This window comes from Morone saxatilis, unplaced genomic scaffold, assembly GCF_004916995.1.
Source record: "Morone saxatilis isolate NCDOM2014 unplaced genomic scaffold, NCSU_SB_2.0 Contig22, whole genome shotgun sequence".
Taxonomy (NCBI): Eukaryota; Metazoa; Chordata; class Actinopteri; family Moronidae; genus Morone; species Morone saxatilis.
This window is the reverse complement of record NW_023339785.1, coordinates 4,460,795-4,487,653: the sequence shown is the minus strand read 5'-3', so window position 1 is coordinate 4,487,653 and position 26,859 is coordinate 4,460,795. Positions and strand designations below refer to the sequence as shown.

Here is a 26,859-nt window from a genome sequence, read left to right as displayed (position 1 = left end):
GGGGGGGGGGGGGGGGGATGTCATCACAGACGTGACTTGTTAATAATCAGGTCAAATCCAGACAAAGATCCTTCACTAATGCTTTTTTCGTCCCCTCAGCTCCCGTAAATCTCCTGCATTTATCACTGCTTGACAGCAACTATGAAATGGATGCCATAATAGTCTTTAAAGCTTCTTGCAGCCCTTCCAGAACTCCAATGTTGGCTTTAGAGAAAAATGCCTGATATCTACTGTATATCACTTAGATTTAGTCTTTATCTGTTCAAATCCAGCTGACATTACATACTGCACCATTTGGAAGAATCTCCTCGTCGTATATATATGTTTATGATGGCTCCAGACAAATCAAATTAAATTTACATCATAATATTACAATTTTTTGACATCACCAATGGTTTAAGAAGTGTTGAGATCTCTTATTTAAGTGCATAGCTGTAATGCACTGGAAAAATACTCCATTACAAATAAGATCTAATTATGAAATATACTCATATATCAAAAGCAGGGATGGTGAGGAATGGTCCCTTTCAGTGTGTTAAATTATTGATTTATTAACCTGTANNAGATAATATAAATATAAATATATATAAGATAAGTGGTCCAGGTGGCGCTGACTCTGACTGCTTCATTATACTCTTGGAGAGTTTATACTGTAGCAGTGTGTTATATTGCAGCTGTCGGATGAAAGCTCAAGCTTGTATCTCCAATTTTGGGGATTTTCCTTCCTTTCATATCAGTTGGAGGATTACATGCTTCTCTACAGGCTGGAAAACATTCTCGTACCTCTTATCCTTTGTGAAAAGGCGTTGCCATCAAGTGTAACCCACGGCAGCTCTTAAAAAGCTGACATTGTTATCTAAAAACTGCAAATAAGCTTATCTCATGTTGAATGTAAAATGTTTTTCAGCAAAGTAAACACTTACTCCTGCCATCAGGAGGAGAAAAAGAGTAAAAGGTACAATATTTTGGTAGTACCAAAAATGGTACCCATGTGAAATTTTTAATGGTATCATACTTGAGTTATTGCACCGTAATGGATGTTTATTTCAGATAGAATCTGCAAGTTTTCAGCACCAGAAGTGGTTAAAAATCTGAAAACCTTTGTGTTTTTGATGTATTTTGAGGCTTTTTTATGAGCAATTACAAATTGCTGTGTTTCTCAGTTTCTCTCCTTTCCATGGTCTGCGTGGTTTGAATGCCGTAATTGGAGGTAATTGTGGAGAGAGCGGAGTGATAAGGCCGTAGACTCACGCAGAGTCAGTGGCACCAACATGGTTACCGATAGACGGCTGACTCCAGTTATAGTCTCCTACCATTTTTTAGAAGTCCTTAAAAAAGACAGACAACTGATAAAAAGAAAATACATTTCTTTCCTTACCTCTTCAAAGCATACTTTTCACAAATAGGCTAATTATTTTGTTTTTTGGCTTTCATCTTACAAGAAGGAGAAAATGCTTGTTTTGATGTTCTTCTAACCTTTTAATCCAGGGATACAGAACACGCTGCATTTAATAGGCTATGGTAATTTTGATGATGGCTTTGAATTGTGCTCCGGCTTCAAGGAGAGCTAAATCTTGTCTCGACTCCATTAGCTCTGATCTTGCACAAGGTCTAATTAAACTTTCCATCTAACTCTCCCAGGTAAGAATAACGGGGAAAGAGTTATGGCTGTTTATAGTGAAGAAGAACCCCAGTTTGCACCACTCATGGCCGGATACGGGACCATTAAAAATGGCAATCCATCACGATTTGTTTCCACTCTCCCTTGTGCAGAGATGTCGACGAGCCCAGAACCTCTGTGAAACAATACACTGGTCCAGATGACCCGGTGGGTTTTTCGTTCTGTTGGATTATATGTCCTACCAGAAATGCTCAGAGGGAACCTCGCTTGGCAAGGGCTTGCAAGGGCTTGCAGGGGCCTGCTGTAGACAAACAATCTTTTAACAGTTGGTGAAGTGGTCCACCGAGAGGACAGTGATCCCCTTTATTAAAACCACTTGTCCGACATTGTCTCTCCTCTCTCTCCCCTTGTTGGTTACATAAGGCCAAGGTGCTTTGTGATCGTTTGCAGGCTCTCCTGTTTTGTTTTGTTTTGTCTGTCTCTTTCTCTTACTCACTCTTGATCTTTTTTTTTCTTTCCATGGGACTGCAGTAGATTTTGGGGGGACTTGAGGGGGATATGATCGTATCCTGACTTCTCTCTTGCTCTCAGTGCATTGAGGTTTGGCTGACGTCCAGCTTTGTCTGCTCTTTCCCGGGCACATTCCCATCTCCGGCACGCTCAAATTCCTGTCTCCGGAGCGCGCTTGCACTTTGCCGAGCCTGATGACTGCGGTTGGAAGATGAATTACTCTGCAGGCATTTGTTTGACAGATCAAGCCAGTTGCGATTGTACACGTGTTAAAGAAGCCGTACGGAAGAGATCAGTTTGACCTTGTCTTAATTATTTAGCTGTGTTTCCTTTTGTTGTTAAAAGACAGAGCTGAGATGGCACTTCTACCAGTGTCCTTGACCCACATAGAACCTGTGAGTCCTTAAACTCGCCATAAATCTGGAGCCAAGAGTCTATGACGTTCTATCTAAACAGTTGAAACAAGCACAAGGAGAGGTAGAAGAGGAAGTGAAGATGAAGTGAAATAATGATGGTCTTTGTCTGCATATCTCTAGAGTTGCAGGAAATAAATTATGTTGAATCTGGCATTTTATCACCCAGGTCCTACTTTACAATTTCTCTTACATAGCAGAGCATTCATCAGATGTGTGTGGATCATGCCATACGGTTTTCAGATTAAGCAAGGCAAACACAGACACAGCCTGGCTTTCTCTAGACGGTCGGTAATCCATTTTCGAAGTTGAGAGATTCCTCCACACAATAGGCCACTAAATAGAGCAGGAACTTTGGGTAAAGTATGATTTTCCAATATGCAGGGCTGTTTATTAGAAGACCCTGGGAGTTTAATACTTTGTTGTGGGAAGTAGTTAGGACGTCCTCACTGACCCACATGGGTGCGGTTCTTCGAAGGTTTCACAGTCAGTGGTTGGAAGGGATGTAACCTCTCCGTCTGAATATGAGAAGGCTCAGTGATGACTCTCCTGCTCCTTTTGAGAAGCCCAGCAATTGGAGCCTTTGTATTTTCCTGCTTCTGTTGGAATACTCTGCTAACCAGCCCAAGCTGTACCAGCCTTCGACTCTTCTCAGCCTCAAAGCACTGTCCTCACATTACACAGGGCCTGGCTGAGGCATTAGACCAATGTAACCTTAGATAGCCATTATGTCATTGTAAACAAACAGAGCATTATACCTCAGATTGGATTAGTTTTGGTTATTTATTTATTATACGTCAATGGAATCAGCACGTTTCAAATGCTTTGTGTTGACTCTTATTTTTATGGCATTGCAAAAATTCCTTTGTGCCATTTAGCTGTTTATATTGCGCCAAAGACTGAGTAATTTCTTTTAACAGCATATGATTCTGGCTCTGGCTCTATGATGAAGTGTTATATTTGGAATTGCTTTGTGATTCCAGTTTTTCTTTTTTTGTCATCAGTAAAAAAATGGATGATGCAAAGTGGAATCATTCAATCTCAGAGGCCGAGTATAATAAGAGCTGGAAGTCGGTGCTTCCCCCAACCCTTGACCCCAACTCGTCAACAGCATCTAATCAGACATTCAATCATTTTGAAATGATTATTTCCTGCAGGAGGCGCACCCTGCTCTGTTTTTTATGATCAGATGAGCTCAGCATTTACAGGCCAACTGTTGCATCAGTTGCACTCAGAGGTTAAATTTTTTTCTGCAAGGTCTGCTTTGGAAGAAATGTTTGTGCTAATGATGTGAATTTTAACCTTTTAACTCAGAAGTTCATGGTGTTCAATGGAGCAAGCATGCACTGTATTACTCATCTGTAATGCAAACCATTCCTCACTTAATTAATCAGACTCTCTACCGGTTATTAAAAAAGTCTGTAACTGACAAAATATGTGCGCAGCCTGCATGGGATTGTGCTCAAATAATAGATCTCTTGCTCCTGCACTGACTTTTCCCCCTGTCCGTCTGTCTGCAGAGGACTTGGCAGAACTGCAAGTATGAGACGTTTTAAGTGGGAAACATATGAAAACCTACTTCCACTTTTTAGATGTTGGGAAAATGGCAACGATTGTTTGCTCTAAGGGACACAGGTGATGCTTTTACCTTCAGCTGTAACTAGAACTGTTTCTTCTCACATTGGATATTACAGTGTGGTGGGATGGAAGAATTATTTTGGTATATTCTGTTACTCTTGAGGTAAATGTCTGTACTTTGATGTCTGCTGTCTACTTGGCTTCCACAAGAAAGTATTTTTAAAGGTGCTTAAATGGGGAGTGTCAGTTTTACAAAATGTGAATAAATGATGCAGCAAGGTTGATGATTTCCTAGGCCGAAGATACTAGCTTCTATCTATGTGTTTGCATGATGGCTGCCTTGTGTATCCTGCATCTGTTGTGTTACTTTCTGGTTGTGAACATCCTGAGAAAGTAACATGTCCATGAAGCGTGATTAAACAGCGAGTATATCTCTGGCTTACGGGTCAGTCCACCCCAATTACAAAAGGACATACAGTATTTTGTCAACTAGCTCTAGCCACGCAGATAGTTTTGGTATTGTATTCCAACTCTTTAAAACCTCTGCTTCCACCCTAATACAGTGAAGGTAACTAGAATTTAATTGACACTCCTTATAGCATTGACAAATGGCATTTGAAAAACTCAACAGCAGCATGTCTTTCCAGAATCAGTGTTTTAGTAACTTTGACAGACCTTTCCTTTAACGGTTTTCATGTGGACTATTTCTTTGGTTGAAAGTAGTTCCAGTGAGGTCTACGAATGATTCAAAATAAGTGGGACATTTTGAATGGAAAGAGAAGTTGAAGTTGCTTCATATGTATTTCCCCACACCAATGAAAATAAATTTTTCCCATATATATTGGGGTCACCGCAATTTCAGATATCTCAAACCCTTGGCGCATAAAAACATAAATATATGGGTTGCTGGATACAACTAGAGGTTAGAGGGGAAAATATATCCTTTTTGTTATATGGGTGAACTGATGCTTTAAATTTAATTTTTATGAGTGAGAAAGGAGACGAGATTACATAACATAAACTCAGACATCTAAATTATCCCAACTGTCATTCCTGCGTATATCCTGGGAATTTCACAACAAGATTATTCATCACTGCTGAGTACAAGCTCCAGTCTCAACCTCTTGGACAAATATCTTCCATCACTTAAGGTCTCATAATCGACAGCGCTCAGGAACCACTTGACGCGTGAATCATTCATACCTCCCCATAAATAATAAAACCCTGGCAGCCAGTTAGCAGCACCTGCAACTTGAAACAGTAGTTCGTGAAACACAATCTTTTACCTTGTAAACTAATGTGTTTCACCTGCCTCGGCCAGGTCGTCTGGGTCCGCCGCAGACAGGTACAGGGAACAAAACCCTTTCTTCCTGCTTCTCTCAGCCTCCCCCCTCCTGACCTTGCTTCCTTTTCCTCCAATGAATTTTTCACCAAAGCTCTTTGATATATTCCTGTCCTGTGGGAACCTGGGTAATGCAAAATGGAAGTGTGAGGCGTAATTATTTCTCAAAACCGCACTTCTAACCTAATTAGTTCACTCCTCAGAAGTGGGCCTTGCATTATTTACACATCAAGGGGACACACGGGGCGGGAGATAAATATTCATTGTTTGTTGACTTTGCCCCGGTCCCTCGGCTCAGGCGCAAGTTGAGTCGAGAGCCGCTGTCATTGTGGCTTGTTTATGCGACTTCTGCATCGCTGGTGCCCAGGACATAATCTGTCTTGTTCTTCTGTAATTATCTCCACTCATGCAGACACACAGACACCAACTCAGAGTCGGTTTAATAAGTGGACAACATTCTCATCCTGGCACAGGCAGATGAATCGGTGCTCGGTGATGAGATATGCTGTAATTGTGACCTTATGCAGACTTGCCCTGCTGTGGTCAGTGTCAAAGCAGCAAACAGCAAAAAGCATATTTTATTCAGCCAGACTCTGACACCATTTCAGCCACGTCTCCCTCAAGCTTTTTGTTCTGGGTCTTTAATGAACTAAGCTTTTTTCCAAAAGGAGACCGTGGCAGCTGTTGCGAAGAGCTTCCTGCTACTGTTGGTTGCAAAGATTTGTGGGACATGTGAAGTCTGCTTTTCCTGTCAATAGCCGGGTATGAATAGGTGGCTGTATCTGACCCCCCACCTCAGTGGTCGTACGGCCTTCAGGCCCATTGTCTACTCTGTAAATGCCCACTGGGAAACTCTTGTTGCCTGAAAAGCTGCACCCACTGTAGAATTTTGACAACTGTTCTTTTCCCCTTTCCTATTTCATAATGCGCAGCTTCATCTGTGGGTGTTTCAGGGGGTTGTGAAAGAGAGGTGGGGGCATCTTGTGATGCCTGGCACAAGAATTACCATAATCACTGTCAACATTAATGGAGATCCTATCACTGGAGAATTTAAACACGGCTTTTCCATATTTATAGAGGCAATAAACAGAGAATGCGCAGCAAAATGTCTGTTATGATTCAAAAGCGAGCCGTGTTTACTGGCTTTGAAATGCATATTTGGGTTAGTGGATGAGGCGGAGGGGATCGCAGTTTAAGTTGTGGGATATGAGTGGAAATGTAATATCGCCACACTAGACACAGAACATCTGAAACCATAAATGTCTCACTCTCACTGTCTCCAGGGTTTCCACTTTCCCTCAGACATTTGCATACTGTAGCTGAGCTTGTGTAACTGATTCTCTGTCCTGCTATAGGTGGTTGGTTGTGGTAGGTTGGTTTGATTCCCATTGGAACTGTAGCAGTAAATGCATTTTTCATGTACAAACTATTGTTGAGGGTTCTGTACAGGCCAGTTAAGTTCTTCCACACCAAACTGGGAAAGTCCTTTGTTTATGGACCTGGCTTTGTGCACAGAGACACTGTGACGTTGGAACAGGAAAGGGCCTTCCCCAAATTGTTGCCACACCGCTGGAAGCCCACTATTGTTAAAAAAACTGTATGCTGTAGCACTATCATTTCCCTTAATTGAAACCAAGACGCATATCCAAAACCATGAAAAACAAAAGCACAAAAAAAACATGTGAAAAGGGCTGTCCACATACTTTTGGCCATGTAGTGTATTAACCAGCTAGCCTGTGCAGTCACAGCTGCTCTTTTTTCTAGTTTCACCAATTTTATATTTTTCCCCCTAAAATACATTATCATGGATTATCATGGCATACTAATTTTATACGGTAAAACAGATGTCAAAAAGGGGCAGCACTGATTACATTTAGCATTATTGCTACTGTGCTAAGCAAGGCCAGTCATCTTGTTTATGTGTTTTTTTTCCTCCAATATCATTTCAAGCTACTGCTTTATTCATGTTGTGTTGGAGCATCAAAATGGAGGTTTCAAAACAGGGAAAAGGAAGAAGTGAGGTCTAAGTCTACCTTGTTAGCACTAAAGTGCAGTCACTGCACTTTGGTTTTTACCTCAGTTTTCTAGTAATTTTATATGCCGTTTCTCCCAAAACTTCCACATATTTCAATGGCATAATCATTTGTAATGAAACAGATGTCAAATGAATCTGGGCTTAATTCATTGTTGAGAAGTATGTAGTAGGACAGACTATTAGATCTAAATAAATGATCTTTGGATAAAACAATAATTCTGTCTATTTACATTTTGACCTTTGAAGACATATAGACTACACTTCATCATTTCACACTTTTCCTCTCTAGCCTCTCTGGAGTCAGAGAATTATAACTTTCCCCATGCTTCTGCAGCTTCTTCATCATCTGAAATCGAATAAGATTGACTTATTTTTTTCTTTGCAGCGATCTTAACAGCTGTCTGAGGCTGAGTTTGGCAGAGCTTTAACGGAAACTGGTGTTTATTCTTCCTCTGCAGGTGGAGATCACGCTGCAGGATGTCAATGACAACCCTCCTGTTTTCCCTAATGATATTCTTGATGTGACCATTGAGGAGAACGTTGGAGATGGCTTCAAGATAATGCAGCTAACAGCCACGGATGCTGACGAGGTAATGGCTCCCCAAGTTTCTATTCTGTCTGACAGTGTTTTTGTACTTTTCTGTGCCCGTTTTCCAGTCCACTGCTTTCAGAATAGATATCCTGGGAGTGATTTGAATTAAAAATATGCTCTAAATTTTTGTTCCTACAGTGTAGAAACCACTGTAGATTCAAATGGCCTTTGGAGGCCAACGCAGCTGTCAATATTGAAATGGAGTAAAGTCGACATTTAGTATCTTTACGTTGGAGCCTTTTCATGCCAAAGAAATCGCAGATACTCAAGGCAGAAACGCAATTGAAACAACATCTAGACTGTGGTAGGAAACTATCTGGTCCCGGGGGGAAGCTTAACGAACCTTTAATATTTAGGCTACTGTTAAAGTGAGAGGGATAGCATGTTTATTATTCTGATCAAGTAAGCAAGTAAAGATGCATTTTTATAACACTTATATATATATATTATAACAAAAGTTACATATTACTTATACTTAATAAAAAAAAGCTCAAACAGGCAAGATAAAGCAGCCACAACAGCAAAATAGAATTAAAAAGTAATTGCATAAAACTTGCACCAATTAAGAAAAAGCAAAGGAATGTATGGGAGCTTTTTAAAATGTTATTTAGGTGAAATGATCTAATGGTAAAAATAACACTATCCAGATGTTTAGGGGCAAAGACAGTGGACGCATTTTATGTCTGGATAGGAAGACTGATAAGAGACTTCAGGTCCCTATATGGACCAAAAAAAATTGAAATTGACTCTAGGGCTACTGTGTAGCATATACATTGAAGTCTGAATTTAAAATATGTGACATTAATTTCATATTCATACTATATCCTACCATTATAGAGTGGAGCCGGTGGACAAGTTTCAGACAATATTAGTAGGTCAAAAAATAAGATGGCAAACACAGCATTAAAGTAGGAGTGAGATATTGTTGATTAGTTGATGGATAGAAAATTAATCAACACCTCTTTTAAAAATCCATTATTCGTCTAAAAACACCTTTTACAGACACCCTATAGTCTAAACTAACTTAATCAATTAATTGAAAAAAGAAATTACATTTGATTGGTGAAAGTGTGATTAGTTTAACCCATGAACTTTGTCAACACACAGTGACACAAAGTGGCCAAGACAGATTGTGCTCCCTTCACCTTTGCACAGTAACACAAACACATAGACCGCTACTTTACACCAATCTGTCTTCATACTTTTTTCTCCCCTTGACACGCACACACACACAGACAGAATCGTCCTTTTCTCTCTCATGTGTTGACGTTATCTGAGACGCGTTGAGGCCACTGGTGTCACAGAGCCTGGAGGAGAGCGGCCAGCGATTGATTTTTCGGCCTGCCGCTCTGATAGTCCCTCCGCGGCCCCCATAGTTCACATTACATCACCGGCATCACTCTCAATTAGTTAAAGGCTCCATCTTTAGCTGCTTTAGGCAGGATATGGACATTAAATCCTGAAGTGAGCGAAACACAGGCATCTCCAAGGTCTGCGGTCCCACACCCGCGCCAAAGGACACAGTTGAAGTGAATGGAAAAAGTCAGGCCATAGAGGGGAGAGAGATTAGAAAGAAAGAATATGGACTCAGGTTTAATGTTAACTTATGAGGCCACACGTCTTTTATTGCACAGCTGTTACCTCACCCCCTCCTCTTCGCTCTGAATGTGAGAAAAGTCGTACAAAGTCTCACTTCTGGCCATTTCTCTTTTATCGGAATACTATATTGCCTGTAAATCTCAGACCTGGAGGCCGGTCAGTCTTTTCAGTTGGGGGATTTTAGGGACATTATTTGATTATTTTCATTTTTCTGCGCCAAAGTATTCACAGCTTTGATCTCGAAAGATTTAGCATATGGTATCGAAATCAAACTGTGCAGTTGTTCACTTTTTCCTCATATCTGGATTTAAGAGTCAGCCTGAGCCGTGGTCCGTGAGATACAACTTTAGGCTTTTAGAAAGTCATTTGTAGAAAATCAACCATTCGTTTTTACTTGCACACATAAGTCTTCCAAAAAGATCAATTTAAAGAATGCTCGTTGAAGAAAAGCCTTATTTTGATTCCAAGCCCAGGATTCAAATTGAAAAAAACAAAAACGTAGAGACACTTAAAGAGAATGTAGAGGCGCCTTTTTAGGAATCACAGCTTCTAGAGATGTTTACTCCAAACTTCAGTGCTGCCATGAATAGGTTGCTAAATAGAAGGCTGTACTTCATTCCAGCTCCCACTCGGAGCCAGATATGAGGCCAGCCAAGTCTTTGCCCACATCCTTACGCAGGAAACTTAAGTTGCGCTGACACTAAGCGTACGGAACGCATTTGGAGACCTTGTTGAGAAAGCCACATGTGTGAGCCAGTGCAGAGGAGCCAAGAGTGCAAGCTGTTGGCCAGCTGACGGGCTGAATTCAGACATCATAATGATCCCATCCAATTTAACAGTGCTACATGTGGGATTCATGTGTGAGGGTATTAAAATGCTGTTTCTACGCATCCGTTTTTCGCTACGCCCATTTCCACCCCAAAAAGAAGAAAGAGGTTGCATTAGGGTTGAGAGAAAATCAATATAAAACATTGCTCTTTTTTCTAATGCATGCTAGGCCTCTCTGAAAATGTTTCTCACCTCATTTGAAAGAAATATGCTGCCCTTTGTGCTTTTGGAAAGACTGTGCATGTTTTATTAGAATTCTGACCTTATGTGGAAAATATGTCACAGGTAAAAACCTTTCTTAATGAAGAAAAGTGCAACAATGGGTGTTTTAATGCATTCCAGAGGCCTACACGCTCACAGCAAGTATATTTCTAAATGCTCTTTGCACTTCTGAATGCAGTCAAAACAGATTTACTAAGCAGCAGTGCAGCGGGTTGGCTCATCTCTGCCTTTCAAATACTTTTATCTTTGAGTTCTCAGTGACAACACGTTGCTTGTTTTTCAGGAGTCTGTGTTATGATTGGCTTGCTTGTTCGGTGCTCTTGCATACAGGAAGCTCGCTATCCCCGCCGGCGCTGTCTGCTTCGCACCTCTCACTTCTCATAGGAACTGCGTGCTCCCAAAAACCACTCATCTGCTAAATGAGTTTCCTTCTGCTCCAGTCTGGTACGCTATGCTCCCTGGAACGCCACTGTTTAATTGGTCAACCCCCCTCCCAACAACCCACGGCGTCTTAGGAGAGCTGTAAAGTAGTCAAACTCTTGAGTGAAGGTCAAGAGGTCGACCAGTGTGTGAGTGTGTGTTTGTGTGTGTAAGATCCTAATTACTTATGTTGGTTTAGTAAAGAGAGGGAGAGAGAGGGATGAGAGTATGCATTAAATGAGAGTGAAGGTATTTTTATGTGTTTAAATGCTCCTCCATATTCATAATGTACATACATGTATGTGTGTGTGTTGGACTGTGGCCTAGATGGACCCCCTGCTCGGCCTCTCCCAGCTCCCTTGCTCTGCCTTTGAACCCTATCAGAAAATTAATTGGCAAACTGCGGGTGTTTGGTTCCGGACTTCAGCCCAGGTGGCTGATGGGATTGCCAGATCTGGAACCACTGATTGATGACAGCAGGGTCCTTAGATGAGCAAAACCTCACTCCATCCTCCTCGTCTCCCTCATTTTTTACTGGGCCTGGATCTCTGACCGGTTCTCTGGTAATGCAATGAGCGACTGGGTCAAGACGACAGAGGTTTTATCCGTCATAAAAACAGGCCACGGGAAAGAGATAAGAGCAAGTCATGAACTTGGCCTTGCGATATTGACTCAGTCTGAAGCTTTTGGCGAGCGACCGCCATGTCCAGACTTGTTGATGCATTAACGTTTATGCACAAAGTCTGCTAAAGATAGAGGGGAAAGATATTTAGTGTGTTGTGACAGACAGAAGGTATTCTTATTCTGGTCTGTTCCATCGTCAAAATGAGTAGAATACTGAAATAAGTATGTTTTTATCACCCACTGCACTCTACGCTATCAGACGTTATATAAACCTGCAATACCTGTATTAATACATTTGATGTTTTCCATTTCAGACATTGTGGTCACTTTTGAAAAAGGACGCCTTGGCATAAAATAATGTTGGGTCAATGCAGCTGCACACACTAATGGTGAATTTAAACCTACATTAACAGGTTTTTTAGCAACTTAAGGGCAGTGGAAACAAGCTGTAAACAAAAGTTTGACATTTCATCACCTCATTGTTAGCAAAGAGTTGCTAATTTGCATATCCAACGGGCACAGGCTAACGTTAGCATTAACTAGGCAAGAGAAGCATCTTTTTAGCTCTGTGTTGGTCTCCACCAACGCCTAAAGGAAATAATTATCTTTAACTAGCTTATCACAATTTTCACAAGGTAGTCGCTAACTAGTGTGGTGCTGGACAGGGGCCACACAGTGAGTTTATCGGAGCTTTTTGCTGCCTGCTATGGCTAAAAACTATGAGAACGGAAACACTTTTCTGTGGGTTTGTTACTACGAGCAACCCCTTTCACATTACACATATTATTTCCTAGTATTAATGTAAAAAATATTGACTTAGGCTTTTTACAGAAGAAGAACTAGCAACAAGCTGCACGGCAGCAGGGAACTAAGAAAAGTGTATCCTTTATGCTAATGTCCTAAAAATAGCACTTGTGTTCCCACAGAAAAGCACTTAATTGTTCAGGAAGAGTTGAATTTGTAACTTACGTACTCAGCAAGTACATGGCTGAAAGCTACAGATTAAGTGAGAGGCAGGAGACAGCGTGCCTCTTTGTATCACAACCCACAGCTAACTCTTGCCAGCAGCTAATGTTACCCTTCAACATTGCTGCATGCACACAGTTTATGTAAAATATAGTTTGTCATGTGAGCGCCATTGTCTACCAAGGCAGTAAATGTGTCAATATGCAGATACAGCAATAGCTTAATGCAGCTTCTCGCTATATAAGCTGTTCCATTGTCCTGGCAGGATCAAAAAGCATCACACAAACATCAGACATAGCTGAAAGAGTCTCTTTTAGCTTAGCTCTTAACCAGCTGTAACCAGAGCTTCATCTCACTGAATAGCAGTAGCTTTTTGATGTTGCTTTTTCTTTTTGGCAGAAGACACAGCGAGAGACAGTTGTCTGATCTCTTATTGTCCCCGGCACAAATATAAATGTCAAGCTCTGTCGTCAGGCTCATTCAGTTGTCATATCGCATTCAGTCCTCCTCTCCTATTCCAAAGCCTCTTGCTATAGCTATCACATGTGTCATGGTGCTTGTACTTGTCCAAGGTAACAGGGGATCTATTAGTTGCATTTATAGAGGAACACTATAGCCCCCAAAAGTTCAAAGACTGAGAGCAACTCTCACTAGAGAGGCATTCAGCTTCTGCCTTTCTTTTTCTGTGTGTGGTGTGACCTGACCTCTTCTTGACAACCTTAACAAATTATATATTTTATTATAGATGTGATTTAAGCTTTATAAAAGTTGTTTTTGACAGAGGTTAAATGAGGTGTTACTTCAGTGCCTCCATTAAATTAAGTATTTGTTTTGTCTCCTTAAGTGCTAAAACTAAAATTTTATGATGCTTTGTCCTATTCAAATACATTTTTTAAATTAATTTCATGTCGTTATTTTGTTATATTGTTAGATTGTTGTTATATTTACCTTATTATCTTTTCTTTCAGGATACTCACAATTTTTTTAAATTTCTGCAAATAAGTTGATATTGGGATACAGCTTGAAATTGTCGTACTGCACTGATAGATTTTCTTCACCTTTTAAAAGAAAACAAGACATTTAGGGCTTAAGAATAGACTTTAATGACTTAATAAGATAGAAGTTTTCTCTCTTTTTACTTATAGTTTTTATTTTAGAGTTTGTGTTTCACCAGGAAAAACAAAAATTTTAAGATATTCATAAAGTTTGGAGTTTAGTCTGATGTTTGCTTAGGTCGGCTGGGTATAACCTGAACCTGAACATGATTTGTGATCTATTGCATGGTGTTTTTGAAACCACAATCATTTATCTCTGTGAAGAAGTCAACATGAAGGCTTTCATTCATGCTAGATAATTAGGTAGTTTGAAATCTGGCCTAATCCGTGACACGCTAACATGTGTGCTTAACAATCAGATTTCCTACCAGCTAGAGTTGCTTTGATGCTTGTAATCATGATGCTCTTCCTCTTGTGGCCTGAGAACTCACAAAGTTCAGCAAAGTACATCTAACCTTTTGGCCGCTTTTTCGACCTAAGCCCTGGGTTGGAGTTGGATCAATGTTCTATGAAACATAGCCAGCAAATGTTGACTTAAAATTTGCTGCCTGAGACAAGCTCAGTCAATTTGAAACAAGGAGCATGTAAACAAGAATGTTGACTTTGGAATTCTGCTTAATGTTTAATGTATGGTTTTGTGCCGTAAACATGTAGATTTAATTAAATTTAATTTTATTTTATTTAATTTAAAGTTGCAACCTATAATAGAAAATGCTCTGTGTTCCCTTCAGGGTCCCAATGCTCTTGTGACGTACACCATCATCAGCGGGGCAGATGACAGCTTTCGGATAGACCCTGAATCCGGTGATCTGATCGCCACCAAGAAGCTGGATCGGGAACGGCGTTCAAAATACTCCCTTCTGGTGCGTGCAGACGATGGAAAGCAGTCGTCTGACATGAGGCTTAACATCACCGTCAAGGACGTCAACGACCACATGCCCAAGTTCTCCCGTGTTACGTATTCGTTTGATATCCCCGAAGACATGGCCCCAGGTAAGGTCTTAGTGCTGCTCAATGAAGCATTGAGTTGTAAATTGAAACACACAAAAATGAATATAGAATATAGAGGATTGTAGACTCACACGGGCAATGTTTGTCCTCTGTAAAAGCCCTTAGACTGAACAGCTCTGTTAATGTCATCAAGAGCCTCAAATTATTAGGAGCAGCTTCTTTGTAGCAGTTCATACTTTTTTTTTTTTCTTTGTACATTTTTTTTTTTTTACATTTTTATATGACTGTTGTAGCTCTCCAAAATCCCCTGTATCTTCCTTAAGGGGGAAATTAAGAGTTTAATAGGTCAAAGGGACAGTAACTGATATTTGATTTATATGGAAATCTATCAGCAACCAGCAGGATTTACAACAACACTGACAACTGTCTGGCACAGCTCCTTCATCGCTCTCACTGCTTCAGTCACAAGGAAGAGACAAACAAGTGTGGAAATGAAAGAAGAATGTACAATGAGGTTTTAATTAAGATATATGATCATAAGTACTAATAAATCCACTTCATAATGAGCTGTTTGCCCATTTTTAGTGTTATCATTATCCTTAGGTCATCAGTTTAAACACCAATGGAGTTTTGGTTCCAAAACAGTACAGGCCAAGTGAGTCTGTTATTTTAGCAACTGGCTGAATGATCACTGAGTCACTGGTATTAATAAGCAACCCCTAATAACCCCCTGCAGATATATTAAAGTCATTTTGTTCTATAGGGCAGTAAAGTCTAACTTCTCGCCTCTGTGTTACAACCCATCTGACTCTCTCAGGCTCCATTGTGGCGGCGATCCTGGCCAGCGACTCTGACTCAGGGGTGAACGGAGAGGTCACCTACTCGCTGGAGGACGAGGACGAGGACGAGACTTTCCTCCTGAACCCAGTGACGGGGGTTTTCAACGTGACGCGTTCGCTGGACTACGAGACTCAGCAGTACTATATTCTGACAGCGAAGGCTCAGGACGGAGGGGGGCAGGCGAGCACGGTCAGAGTGTATTTCAACGTCCTGGATGTGAACGACAACCCTCCGATCTTCAACACCAGCGTGTACAGCACGTCTGTCTCAGAGAGTCTACCACCTGGATCCAGTATTGTCACTGTCGGAGCCAGTGATGCTGATGATGGTATGTACATGTGGGAAATCACATGGGAGGTGGAATCAAATAAAGACAAATACTTTAAATATATTTTTTTAGGTCGATGCTGATATCAATATTGTTACAAATGTTTTTGGCAGGGATTCCTAAATATTTGGCAGGATACTGTTGAACAATAAGTTGTTTTCATAGACGACAGTAGCCATAGTTACATGATAACAACACATATTGAACACCAAACTTAACTGGAAACTAAGACAAGAACATATATTCAACAAAAATCTATGAAACTTGAATCATTAGTATCATTTCAGTAAAAATTGTATTTTATCATAAAAGAACCTGCTGAAACGCATGTAGTTAATCCATTCACAAGTTTCATTATATTTACATTGTTATTATCATATTTTTATTTAATTGTAAGGTTAGTTGACAATCACTTGCCAGACAAAAATCTGAAACAAAACCACAAACAGCAATTTTGGCACTGATGTGACACTATGCAAGATTTCAGATTACTTTTCTGGGGATTTTACCACCAATAAGAAATGTTTTTTTAACAATATATTATATTTAGAAACATTTTGCAATACTGCCAAATCAAGATAGATTTATATTAGTACAAGATAAATATGTCAGGAGACCAATATTTTAAATTATGGTGAAATACTAGTTAAATCAAGTTATTCCAAAGAAAGTAGATCTGTGAGGATGCTTTAAGCTTTAATGTACTTTTATACTGTATAAATCAAGTGTGAGCTAGCCATAGCAGCTTAATTTAATGCAGGCCTGTCATTTTGTTATGACAGTTGGTTACACAGAAGCTCTCCAACCTACATTTTATTTTTCATTTTTATTTTGCGTCGTGCATGAATGATTTGATGAAATACATCTTCACCATATGATTAAGTGGCTTGAGTTATTTCTGCGTCTCAGGTGGTGGGTTTCGTGTCTGTGAAGTGCCGTGTGGTATTTGAACAACCACCGCTACTCTCCTCTGCTGTAATTACCGCTTCACCCAGGCCTAATGTGGTTATTGTGACCTACATTCCTGGGAAATACGCTGCCGAGTTCTCAACCAGAGTCTGGCTTCTTTCTCCGCTGTCCACATAATCTGACCGCGTCGTCCTCTCAGATATATAGTTGCCGCTTTCCTCTGTCAAAATAAAACACCGCCATTGTTAGCACATCCTAAGCCCTGACCCTCGACCCCCAGACTTTGTCTCCAGACGGCGTAGCCTAAACTCGGATGGAAGTAGCACTGAAGCTTTTGATAAGGGATTACTTGTGTACTGTAAATACACGCTGGAGTGTGGGAAGGTGCCGGCGCTTTCCACATGAATACCCTGTTGAGTTGAATTACAGACGCTCAATTTGAGTTCATTTTAACCCCCAGTTCCAGGGGAGTGCCGCGGATTAAGCAAGATTTCAAGGTTAGATAGTTTACTGCATCCATCCACTCCGTCACATTGTAGTTTCTCAACCGCACTATCAGTTTCGGAAGTGGTTTGCTGTGGTGTTTCTCTTTTGATAGCAATCTGTCATGCTACATGAATGGATCGTCAACTTGGAGGACAAGAGTAGCAGCAAGAGCTCCAGCTGTTGCACATGCACAATTTGTGGAAATGGATGTTGATAACGCATATAAGTACCTGATTCAGACACGTAAAGAATATTTAACAATCACAACTGGAACAATGGATACTAGTCAGAAATATCAACATTGATCTGTACTTGACCGTACTGTCTGTTTGTTATCTGGTTATTTCTTGAATACAAGGTTATACTAAAATAGTTCCCTGGACAGAATAGTTCCTTTTGGCACTGTGACTGTCGCTTGATAAGATTTTCTGTTAGAAATACCCCCTAAACTCTCAGCCTGATACAGAATAAGAACTGTAACAAGAGACAGCATCCCACTTAATTTATGCTGCACCACAGATTCTTCCTATTTGCCCAAATTGAAGTTCGGCACTGGGTTTGGTTAAATCGCCACTTTGGGAAAGTAATACATTTAATCTTGGGAGTAAAATACAAACCTAGTTTAGAATCTCAGAGAGTAGACCTTTTGTCTATTTTGTTGTTGATCAGTTTATTTTGGTATCAAGCACCTTAGCCATTTACTAGAGGTCCAACAATGTTGACAAGTTAATGGACAGAAAATGGCAGCTATTATGTTAATCAAATTAATAGTTTTTTGTAAATTTCAAGCACAAACGCCAAACTTCTGCTGGATTATTTCTCTAAAGTCTGAGGATTTTATCCTTTTCTTTTTCATACATGATAGTAAATGGAAAGCTGCTTGGTTTTCAGACAAAACAAGACTTTTGAAGATGTCACAAACATTCATTTGTGACATTTTTAGCTATTTTCTGAAATTTTTAGACAGACCTGCTAACAGATCAATCAAGAATATTATCAGCAGATTAGTCCATAATGAAAATAATCAAGTTGCAGCACTGCAGTTTACAGAATTTGTAGGTGCTGAAGATCAAAATTTTAAATTTGTTACATCTCATTGGCATTTATAGACATGTGCTGTTACCTAGTATAGCTTTAAAAGGTCACCATAAAATTACTTATTGTTTTTGGTATGTTTTCCAGGCCAAAATGCCCAGCTCCAGTACAAAATTGCATCCGGTGATCCCCAGGGCCACTTTGTGATCACCAAGGAAGGAGTCCTCCAAACTAAGAAGGCCTTGGACAGAGAAACCCAGTCGTTCTACAACCTGGTAGTCACAGTCAATGACCTGGCTCCACCACCCATGACCCGCTTCACCAGCATTGCCCAGGTGTCGGTCATTCTTCTGGACGTCAACGACTGCTCGCCAACTTTCACCTCTCAGAAGATGACCTACATCCAGGAGAACACGCCGGTGGACACGGTGGTGTTCACTGCCCAGGCCACAGACGCTGACAGTGGACCCAACAGCTACATCGAGTACTCCCTCAGAGGACCATTCGGTAACAAGTTCAGCATCGGTACAATCGATGGAGACGTCAGGTTGGTCGGGGAACTCGACCGCGAGGAGCTTTCCAACTACACCCTTACGGTCTTAGCCACAGATAAAGGCGAACCCCCTCTGTCTTCAACAATGGACGTGACTATGATGGTTCTGGATGTCAACGACAACACGCCAAGCTTCTCGCAGAACATCTACGACATTGAGATCGAGGAGAACACCTTGACTGGGACAGATGTGATCCAGGTGTTCGCCAGTGATGCAGATGAGGGCACCAATGGGCAGATCAGATTTTCTATCTCAGGAGGCAACACCAACTCGGATTTCAGGATTGATTTGGTAACAGGGGTGATTTCAGTGGCCAAGCAGCTGGACCGTGAGGCACGCTCATCCTATTCACTGGTGGTCCAAGCGGCGGACCGAGGCAGCAGCCCCAGGGTGGACCGTGCAACAGTCAACATTGTGTTGTTGGATGTCAATGACTGCTCACCTGTGTTCGAGCTCTCTCCTTACACTGTCAATGTTCAGGAGAACTTGGAGAATCTACCAAAAAACATTCTGCAGGTCAGTATGTTTTTTTTTTTTTTCTCTTGTCAAGACATTCACTGAAATTTAAGCAGTTAGGACGTCATTAACATTCACAGACAGGACTTCCTAAGTGAAAAGAAGGCAGTGTTTTAAATGAGAGTTCTAAGACCTTAAATAAGATAATGCTATAACCAAATTTGCAGTAATACTAACTTAATAAGTGGAGGTATGTGAGCAGTATCAGTGCACTAAACCACTTACCACGGTGGTCTTATTTTGCTAAATGCCATGACAAATATCTGACTGAAATGATAAAGAAATAATATATGACTGCAATTTGCTCTGCACAATTAGGGCTTTATAGGATTTCACTGAAATATGAAACTGGGCTAAATTGCATGACAAGGCAATTAGAATCCCAACCAACCTAATGACTAAATGAGCCATATAGAAAAAATGGAGGGCAAGGCCTGATTTCCAGTGACGGCGCATTTCCATTTTCTTTCGCTTGTGTACCTTGTGAGGAAATGAGGGTACAGTTATGTGGTGGGAAGGGGTCCAGACATGGTGGGTTTTGCCACACAAGAACACACATCTGTATGCTAACCTGACTATGTCTGTCTGTGGTATGCATGGCAGGGAGGGCTAGGGAACCCACAATGCATTTGGACACACCAGTGAAGTGTGGCAGTTTAATGCTACAGTGTGAGGGGAAAAATCTGACATCTATTTACATATTCAGAAACCATTAAATAAATCTCTGTCCTTAAAGCTGCAGTAGGTAATAAGTAATGAAAATATTTTTTTTTTTTCATGGATTTCAGAGGAAATACATCCTGCTTTTTTCACAGATGACCTGTCTCATGTAACTACTGTCAGGATATAGTGAGTTTCAGCAACAATGACAAAAAGTTATTTTCATAAAGGTTACCTACTGCAGCTTTAATCCTTTACAGCAGCCTCGAGTAGAGGCATTTGTGACTTTTTTCTTTTCCTTTTTGTGGGTTCCCTGGGTAAGACTGATTAGACAAATTGAAGTAATGATCTTCCTTCCCTCAACAATTACCTTCATGGTGCCGCTGAGCACCGTGATGGTAATTAACCCTCAGCTGCTTCAGTGGAAAGACTCGTTGAGGATGGTGGTTATACTGGGTTACTCCCAGCTATATTTGGATGTCTGAACTGAACATTTTTCTTGCAAGATATTTCCACAAAAAAGCGTTCCAGGGTCCAAAACAACTGTAAAACTACTGATATGCTAGACTTTGAATTTTAGATTGAGGAGATCACTGTTCACCTAATCCAACTGAAATGTCAAGTTTATTTATATAAGTTTGTCTCCAGTGATGAAACATACCAAAGTATATAGACTCAAGACCTGCACTTAAATCTCATTCTGAGGTAGTAAGTGAGGCAAGTTTTACACATAAAACATATGATCAACAACTAAAATATATGATTTGTTTGTATAGATTTAATTACCCAACCCAGTTGTTAAAATAGCCTTACCATGACAAGCTGCAACATTAACAAGTTGTTTACACCTTAATGCATAAATATAATAATGTAATAATTATTATATAAAAAATTATATAAAAGGAGAGTCTATTTTAACGGGTTTAATGTGCTGTATAACAATGCATTGTATGCTCAGTATAGGTTTTTAAAATCTTCATCTGTAAAGTAACTTTTAACTAAAGCTACCAAAGACATGTAGTTGGGTAAAAAGTAAACATTCCTCCTGAAATGTAGGAACACAGTAGCATAAAATTGAAACACTTGAGTAAATGTACTTAGTTACTTTCCACCACTGCTGCCATGTTATTACAGCTCCCTCTGACTCTCCAGTTCTTCTATTTATTCTACACAAACTGGCTTTTTTCTGCTGGAAATTAAAAACACATTTCTTGTACAACAAGTTTGATCCCCCGAATCTCCTAAAAATCTTGTTTCTGTGTTTTTTCCAGGTTGTTGCCAGAGACGACGACCAAAGTGCCAACGGCCAGCTGAGCTACATGCTTGGCGGTGGGAATGATGAGGGCGCATTCAGCCTGTCATCCAGCGGCCAGCTGAGCCTGACCCAGACTCTGGACCGCGAGGCTCAGGGCAAATACATCCTGCTGATTACTGCCACTGACTCAGGTAAGACCGCAGTGGAGGTTTTGAGCTGCGAGGGCAGCTGATAGCATCTTGAAATGTTTGAAAGATGATTTTCTGCTGGCCTTGCAGTATTCTGTTTCAGTTTATAGTCTTCCAAAATCAGTTGTTTATGTCTGAGCTCATACCACATTCAACGTGTTAAACTTTATCATCCGTGATCTGGTGTATCTGGAGAGGACTGAGCACCGTGTAATATGTCCTTACACGGACATTGTTGAATTTTAGCAAAGCTAGAAACATATTTTGTAATCAGCCGGCAAACCGAGCTGAAAAAGACTATTTTCATAAACTAACAGCAATGTCAACAAACAGCATTTTGATTTCATAGTGTGCACAGGGCTCTTTTTGTGTGGCACAATAACCTAAACATTCAGGAGTTTTTAGATGGCAAAATGGTGGGTGTTTTTTTTCAACCTATTCCCCAGAAGTCCTTTCAGCGGGTTCGATTGAACAGCATCCTCTGTTTATTTGGATACGGCGGTAGAGCTTGTTATAGCCAGATAAAAGGTTAACTTGTTATTGCATAGAGGCCAGTTAATGTGCAGTTAAAGGAGTACATGCGTATCCCCATTGAAGCCAAATCACATGGTATCCCAGTTAAGTATATGTTTCCCCGAGCTGCTCTGGCACGGCCGTCATGGTCTGAGGGTGGTTCTGTTTCATTCCTGGACTGACCATGTGACCGTTCATAACGCTGTGTATTTTTGACTGTGCACAGGCTTTGGTGAGAATTGGAACAATGTTGCAGAGAGTGTTTTTGAAAAATGTTAGATACGTCTACATAAACACACTTCTGATTGCTGTATCCATTACCTAGTCAGTAGATCATTTGCATCCTTGTGGGAGAGATTGTGACATTTTAGGTTTCTTTTTCAAATCTGCGCAACACATTGTCAGACAATCAAGTCGAAGTAACAAAAAAAGTATATTTCTCCTTTGTGCTTTTTTTTCTTGCTTCACATAGTGTTCAGAGGTTTGTGCCACATGGACAAAGTTGCCCAACAAGCGAACATACTAATTAGGATTTGATCCCGTTTTGTACGTTTCACAAGGAGTCCATATTTAGAGTCCTGACAACAATTCCAAAATATTTTGACAGGACGTTTCAGTACAATACAAGAGGCAGAGTGAGGGATTTGGGGTAGAATATCAAAATATCAAAAACCCCATAATCATAGTACAGGCCAAATTACCCAGAAGCATTTTCTCACATTTTTGAGGCCTCGGCTGAGACAGTGGGGGGAAATGGTTCTCCCAGGCGCTATCTGGCAGGAAATGTTGAAGGTGGATGGTGCAGACATGTCTCCGACTCTGCTGTCTACCATGACCCATTTTCAACCACAGACATTCATCTTAACATGTTAGCGACTGCCTTTATCTTCCTGCACTGCCGTATTTGACCAGTTCTACTCCAAAACAAAGAGAGAGAAAAAAAGACGCAAGAGGATTTATCACACAAGTATTACTCTTCCAGACAAGGACTTCTGCTGTTTCTCAAAAAAATGTTGCATTGTCATATTTGGTATTTATATGAAAGCCAAATCAGAGTCCTGCAGCAGCCACTGTGCCCTGCAAACACTTCATCATGAGAGAAAGAGATAATTTTGTGGTAACATGACTTATGATCAGACAAATGTGCTTAAAGTTTCAAGTTTTAAACCGTTTTCTGTGAATGAACTATGATCTGACTTCCACGTATTCAGGCCTGTGCATTGTGCTATAGTGGTCCACCCCCCACCCTCGGATATTTTCAGTCATTTCAGTGAAGGTAAACTCATTAACTGCAGAGTTTCTGCTCTGAAATCTGTCATGAAATGGATGGAAACAAAAGAGCTCACTGGGTGCCGGTTCCCATAATGGGTTCTGGCTCAGGAGATCAGCAGAATTTGGCAAACGTCTGCCATTATTTGAAAATCTGAGCACAGCCCCCCAAAATGTGGCCTCCATACAAGCTGCTTAAAGGTGTTTTACAAGGAGTCTTGTAGAGAGGAAACTTAAAGATCAGACCTGGGATATTTCTTTTTTTTTTCTTCTTCTCTGTCTTCCTTGTTTATGGAAAGTTGTTTGCAGCATTTCTGAGTTAACTAGTTGCACAGATAGCTGGAGACATTGGGGGCTGCAGGGTCTGAGGCTGATCTTAAACCTGAGCCAACATCTGGGATCAGCTGCAGGCAAATCAGATTTGTAAGCCACTGCTTAGCAACGTACAAGTTATGCCCCCATGAAAGAATGTGAAACAATAAGATTTGCAGCAGAGCCACACAGTAAAAAAAAAACTTTGCCACTCCGTGTTTATGGAATAGCTTGAAGTGGGCATCTGTGGTTGAAGAAAACATATTTTTATGCATCTGGCAGCTGGTCAGGTGTAGGATTTTGCAGCTGATTAGTCTTTTATTGATGCCAAAAAGTTTGATAGCATTCTTTCCGTTCTCTAAACAATCCTCTTTTCTTCAGTTTTAATAAACACAGTGAGTTTACACCATGTGAAGATACTGCATTTAACTTTTTCTGTGAAAATAGTGTTGCCAGAGGCTTTGTTTATGTTAGTGTACTAATATGGGACCGCCTCCTTTTAAATATGAAGTTGTCAAAAGCAAGAGGGACCCCAGGCCAGGGGTTATCTATTGTGCAAAGTTATGTGTTGTGTTCATGCATTCTGATAAGGATATCATCCGTTCTATATATGGGTTATAGATTGTACTGATGGCATTTGTTTTTAAGAATTGATTCTTTTTTTAGCATCAGTGACCATGTTGGAAGCAAGTGTTTCGGTGAGTTCTTTAAATCAAATCAGAAGGAAAATATTTAAGTTTGAGAAGCCTTAGGTAAGCTATACCGTGAAACTGAAATTGACCAAAATTGATGGAAAATTTTGATTAAATCAAGGAGATGAACTAGCTTGTGTGGCAGTGGTGCTCACGTATTCTTTGATTTTTGTCTGTGTTTTTGTTTGTATTTGTGTGCGTTTGTGCATTTGTGTGTGAGACTGTGTGTGAGTCTGCGTGTGGTGGTGAGAGCGTCCTCGGGGCGCATTGACATGCACTGTGTTTGGTCACATTTATTAAAGTGAAGGCACAGTAAATCCCTTGGCCCATGCCTATTATGGCGAATACGGTCGCATAGAAATCCCATGTCTTTCACATGCCTCCAGCACATTGCTCCATAGTGCTGCTATTTGTATATGGCCTTTTGGCTGGTGGGTGAGGGGAAGTTTTGCGGGGCTAAACAACCGCTTAGCAGATAAAGAATTTTAATGACCATCCCTTTTTAAAAGCCGGATCTTTTATTCTCTTAAATGGCTCCCATGAATCTGCTCTGTAAACCCTCTAGTCTTCCAGAGATTTTTTCCCCCCTGACTTGATTAGTTAGATAATAATGATCTGTCAATCTCCAGTCCGTCATCAGGCTCAACAAGAACAACAAAGAAAATGTAGCCTAAGCACACATCTATCCATCTCTGGCATATTAGGAAAACAGACGAGCAAATGAAGTCCTCTACGAACACTGATAACGCGGTGTTAAAACGTGGCCGGCGCATTGCTAGATCACTGTCCAACGCTTGCCATAATAAATCTTTAATGGGGTCCATTTCTGAAGGTTTCAGCCAGTCTGCAGTCTGGTGGCAACACAAGACGTAGCCAAATAAAATATCAGGTTCCTCAAATGAACTTTAACAGAGCAGTAACGTTCTGGATCAGCTCTTAAAAAACTTTGCAGTAACAATGTGGTCTTGCAGAGTTTTTTCCTATCGCCTGTTTTCTCTTTTCCACTGCCTGTTACACTTTAACAATTGCTGGATTTGAATGTTTGTGTAAATAGCTTTGGTAAGTAATGGGGGGGTTTAAAAAGGTGGTGTGGGTTGGATGATTAGTGCTTCAGCCTGGCAAGATCCACTTTTTAATGATGTTTATTTGCTTTCTTTCTCTTAGGACCCTGGTTAGCACATCACGTTCTTGCACAGCTAATTATATCTTAACTAGTTGTAGATGTTCATGACTTTTCTATTTGAATAACCTGCAGTAGGTACCATAATGTGTGTGTGTGTGTGTGTGTGTGTGTGAATACGTATGCATGCTCTCACTCTTTCCCAAAGTCATATTTCCGATTTATGTGGCCCATGTATGAACATTATAGAGTTGTGTTATGAGCAAGTTATACTGCCAGTGTCTGTTCTCCACCTCTCACACTGCTTATGATCTGTTGGTATTGCTGTGTCACCATAAAATGGAAAACAGTCACTAAATGGTCCGCAGATGCACTGCTAAATAGGGATTTCCAAATATTCAGCAACACAGCAAATAAAAGCGCCATTGTAATAAAAACACAAAAGGCAAATCACTTTATTAAATTTCACCACAGGCCCTAAAATATGAGAAAAAGCAGCACATTGTGTCCGTCGATATGCTTTCCTTGACTGCCTGCAAACCACCAAACCCTATCCGTAACATGTGGGGAAGAAATTATGCAAAAGCATTCAGACGCAGCACTCCATAAATAACTGGCGAGCTGTATAACATTTTAGCATTAATTTGACGAATGCCTCTGAGATTGCTGTATTATTAGAGATATATTCTTTCCCCCTTATACCGGGTAGCAGCTTTGAATGTTCTACTGAGATATCCCTTTCAGTCTATTGCTTGTTAACTGTGAGAAAACCTCTGTTTACTCTGTTATGTTTGGCAAACTGTGCAGTGGGACAGCTCGCACCCTGCACTCAGCTCCTCCGAGGCCATTCATGGGTGCCGGACGGGGTCGCATTAAAAGAAGCTTTGTCGCAAAGCAACAGGTTCTCAGAGGCAGAAAAATGTCAATTTTGCCTTGATGGCGGCCAGTTCTCCCCCCCCCCCGAGTAATGATGTGTTTTATTTACGCTGTCCCTTAAGAGCACAATCTAGCCGCAGTCCATAAACCGTAATTAACCGTTTAGCCTTAAGCTTCAGGCTACAGATGGGCTGTCTCATAAATTTACACATTCATCCGTCTTTCCGAAATCAACCTGTCCTGGACTTCCCAATTTAATGAACCCGGTTGTTTGGACATCCCAGCTTTAGCCTTGTTTGTCTGTTTATCGATAAAACATCAGTATTGCAGTATATATTGAAGGAAGAGATTATCTCTTGTGCCAGCAGAGACACTCAAACGTGCTTCTTAGCACGGCTTAGACTGAGCAACTCAGGGCAACTCGCAGCCTTTCCCAGGAGGCGAGTGCTGCTGTTTCCTTCAAATCAGCCCCCCTGCAAGGCTCTCACAGCAGTGTGCGCCCTCATAGCAGCTGCAGCGGTCAAAAAACAGATAGCTTAATCGTCATTAA

General features: G+C 40.7%; 1 protein-coding gene across 1 annotated transcript in view; it reads left to right on the top strand.

Moving 5' to 3' along the window:
* The window catches only part of LOC118333468 (protocadherin Fat 4), a 107,156-nt gene that overhangs the window by 49,200 nt on the left and 31,097 nt on the right, over positions 1 to 26,859 (top strand). Inside the window, 5 exon segments of the mRNA XM_035669124.1 lie at positions 7,958 to 8,089; positions 14,537 to 14,798; positions 15,574 to 15,924; positions 18,502 to 19,424; positions 21,356 to 21,530. Of these exon segments, the coding sequence (XP_035525017.1) occupies positions 7,958 to 8,089; positions 14,537 to 14,798; positions 15,574 to 15,924; positions 18,502 to 19,424; positions 21,356 to 21,530 (1,843 nt within the window).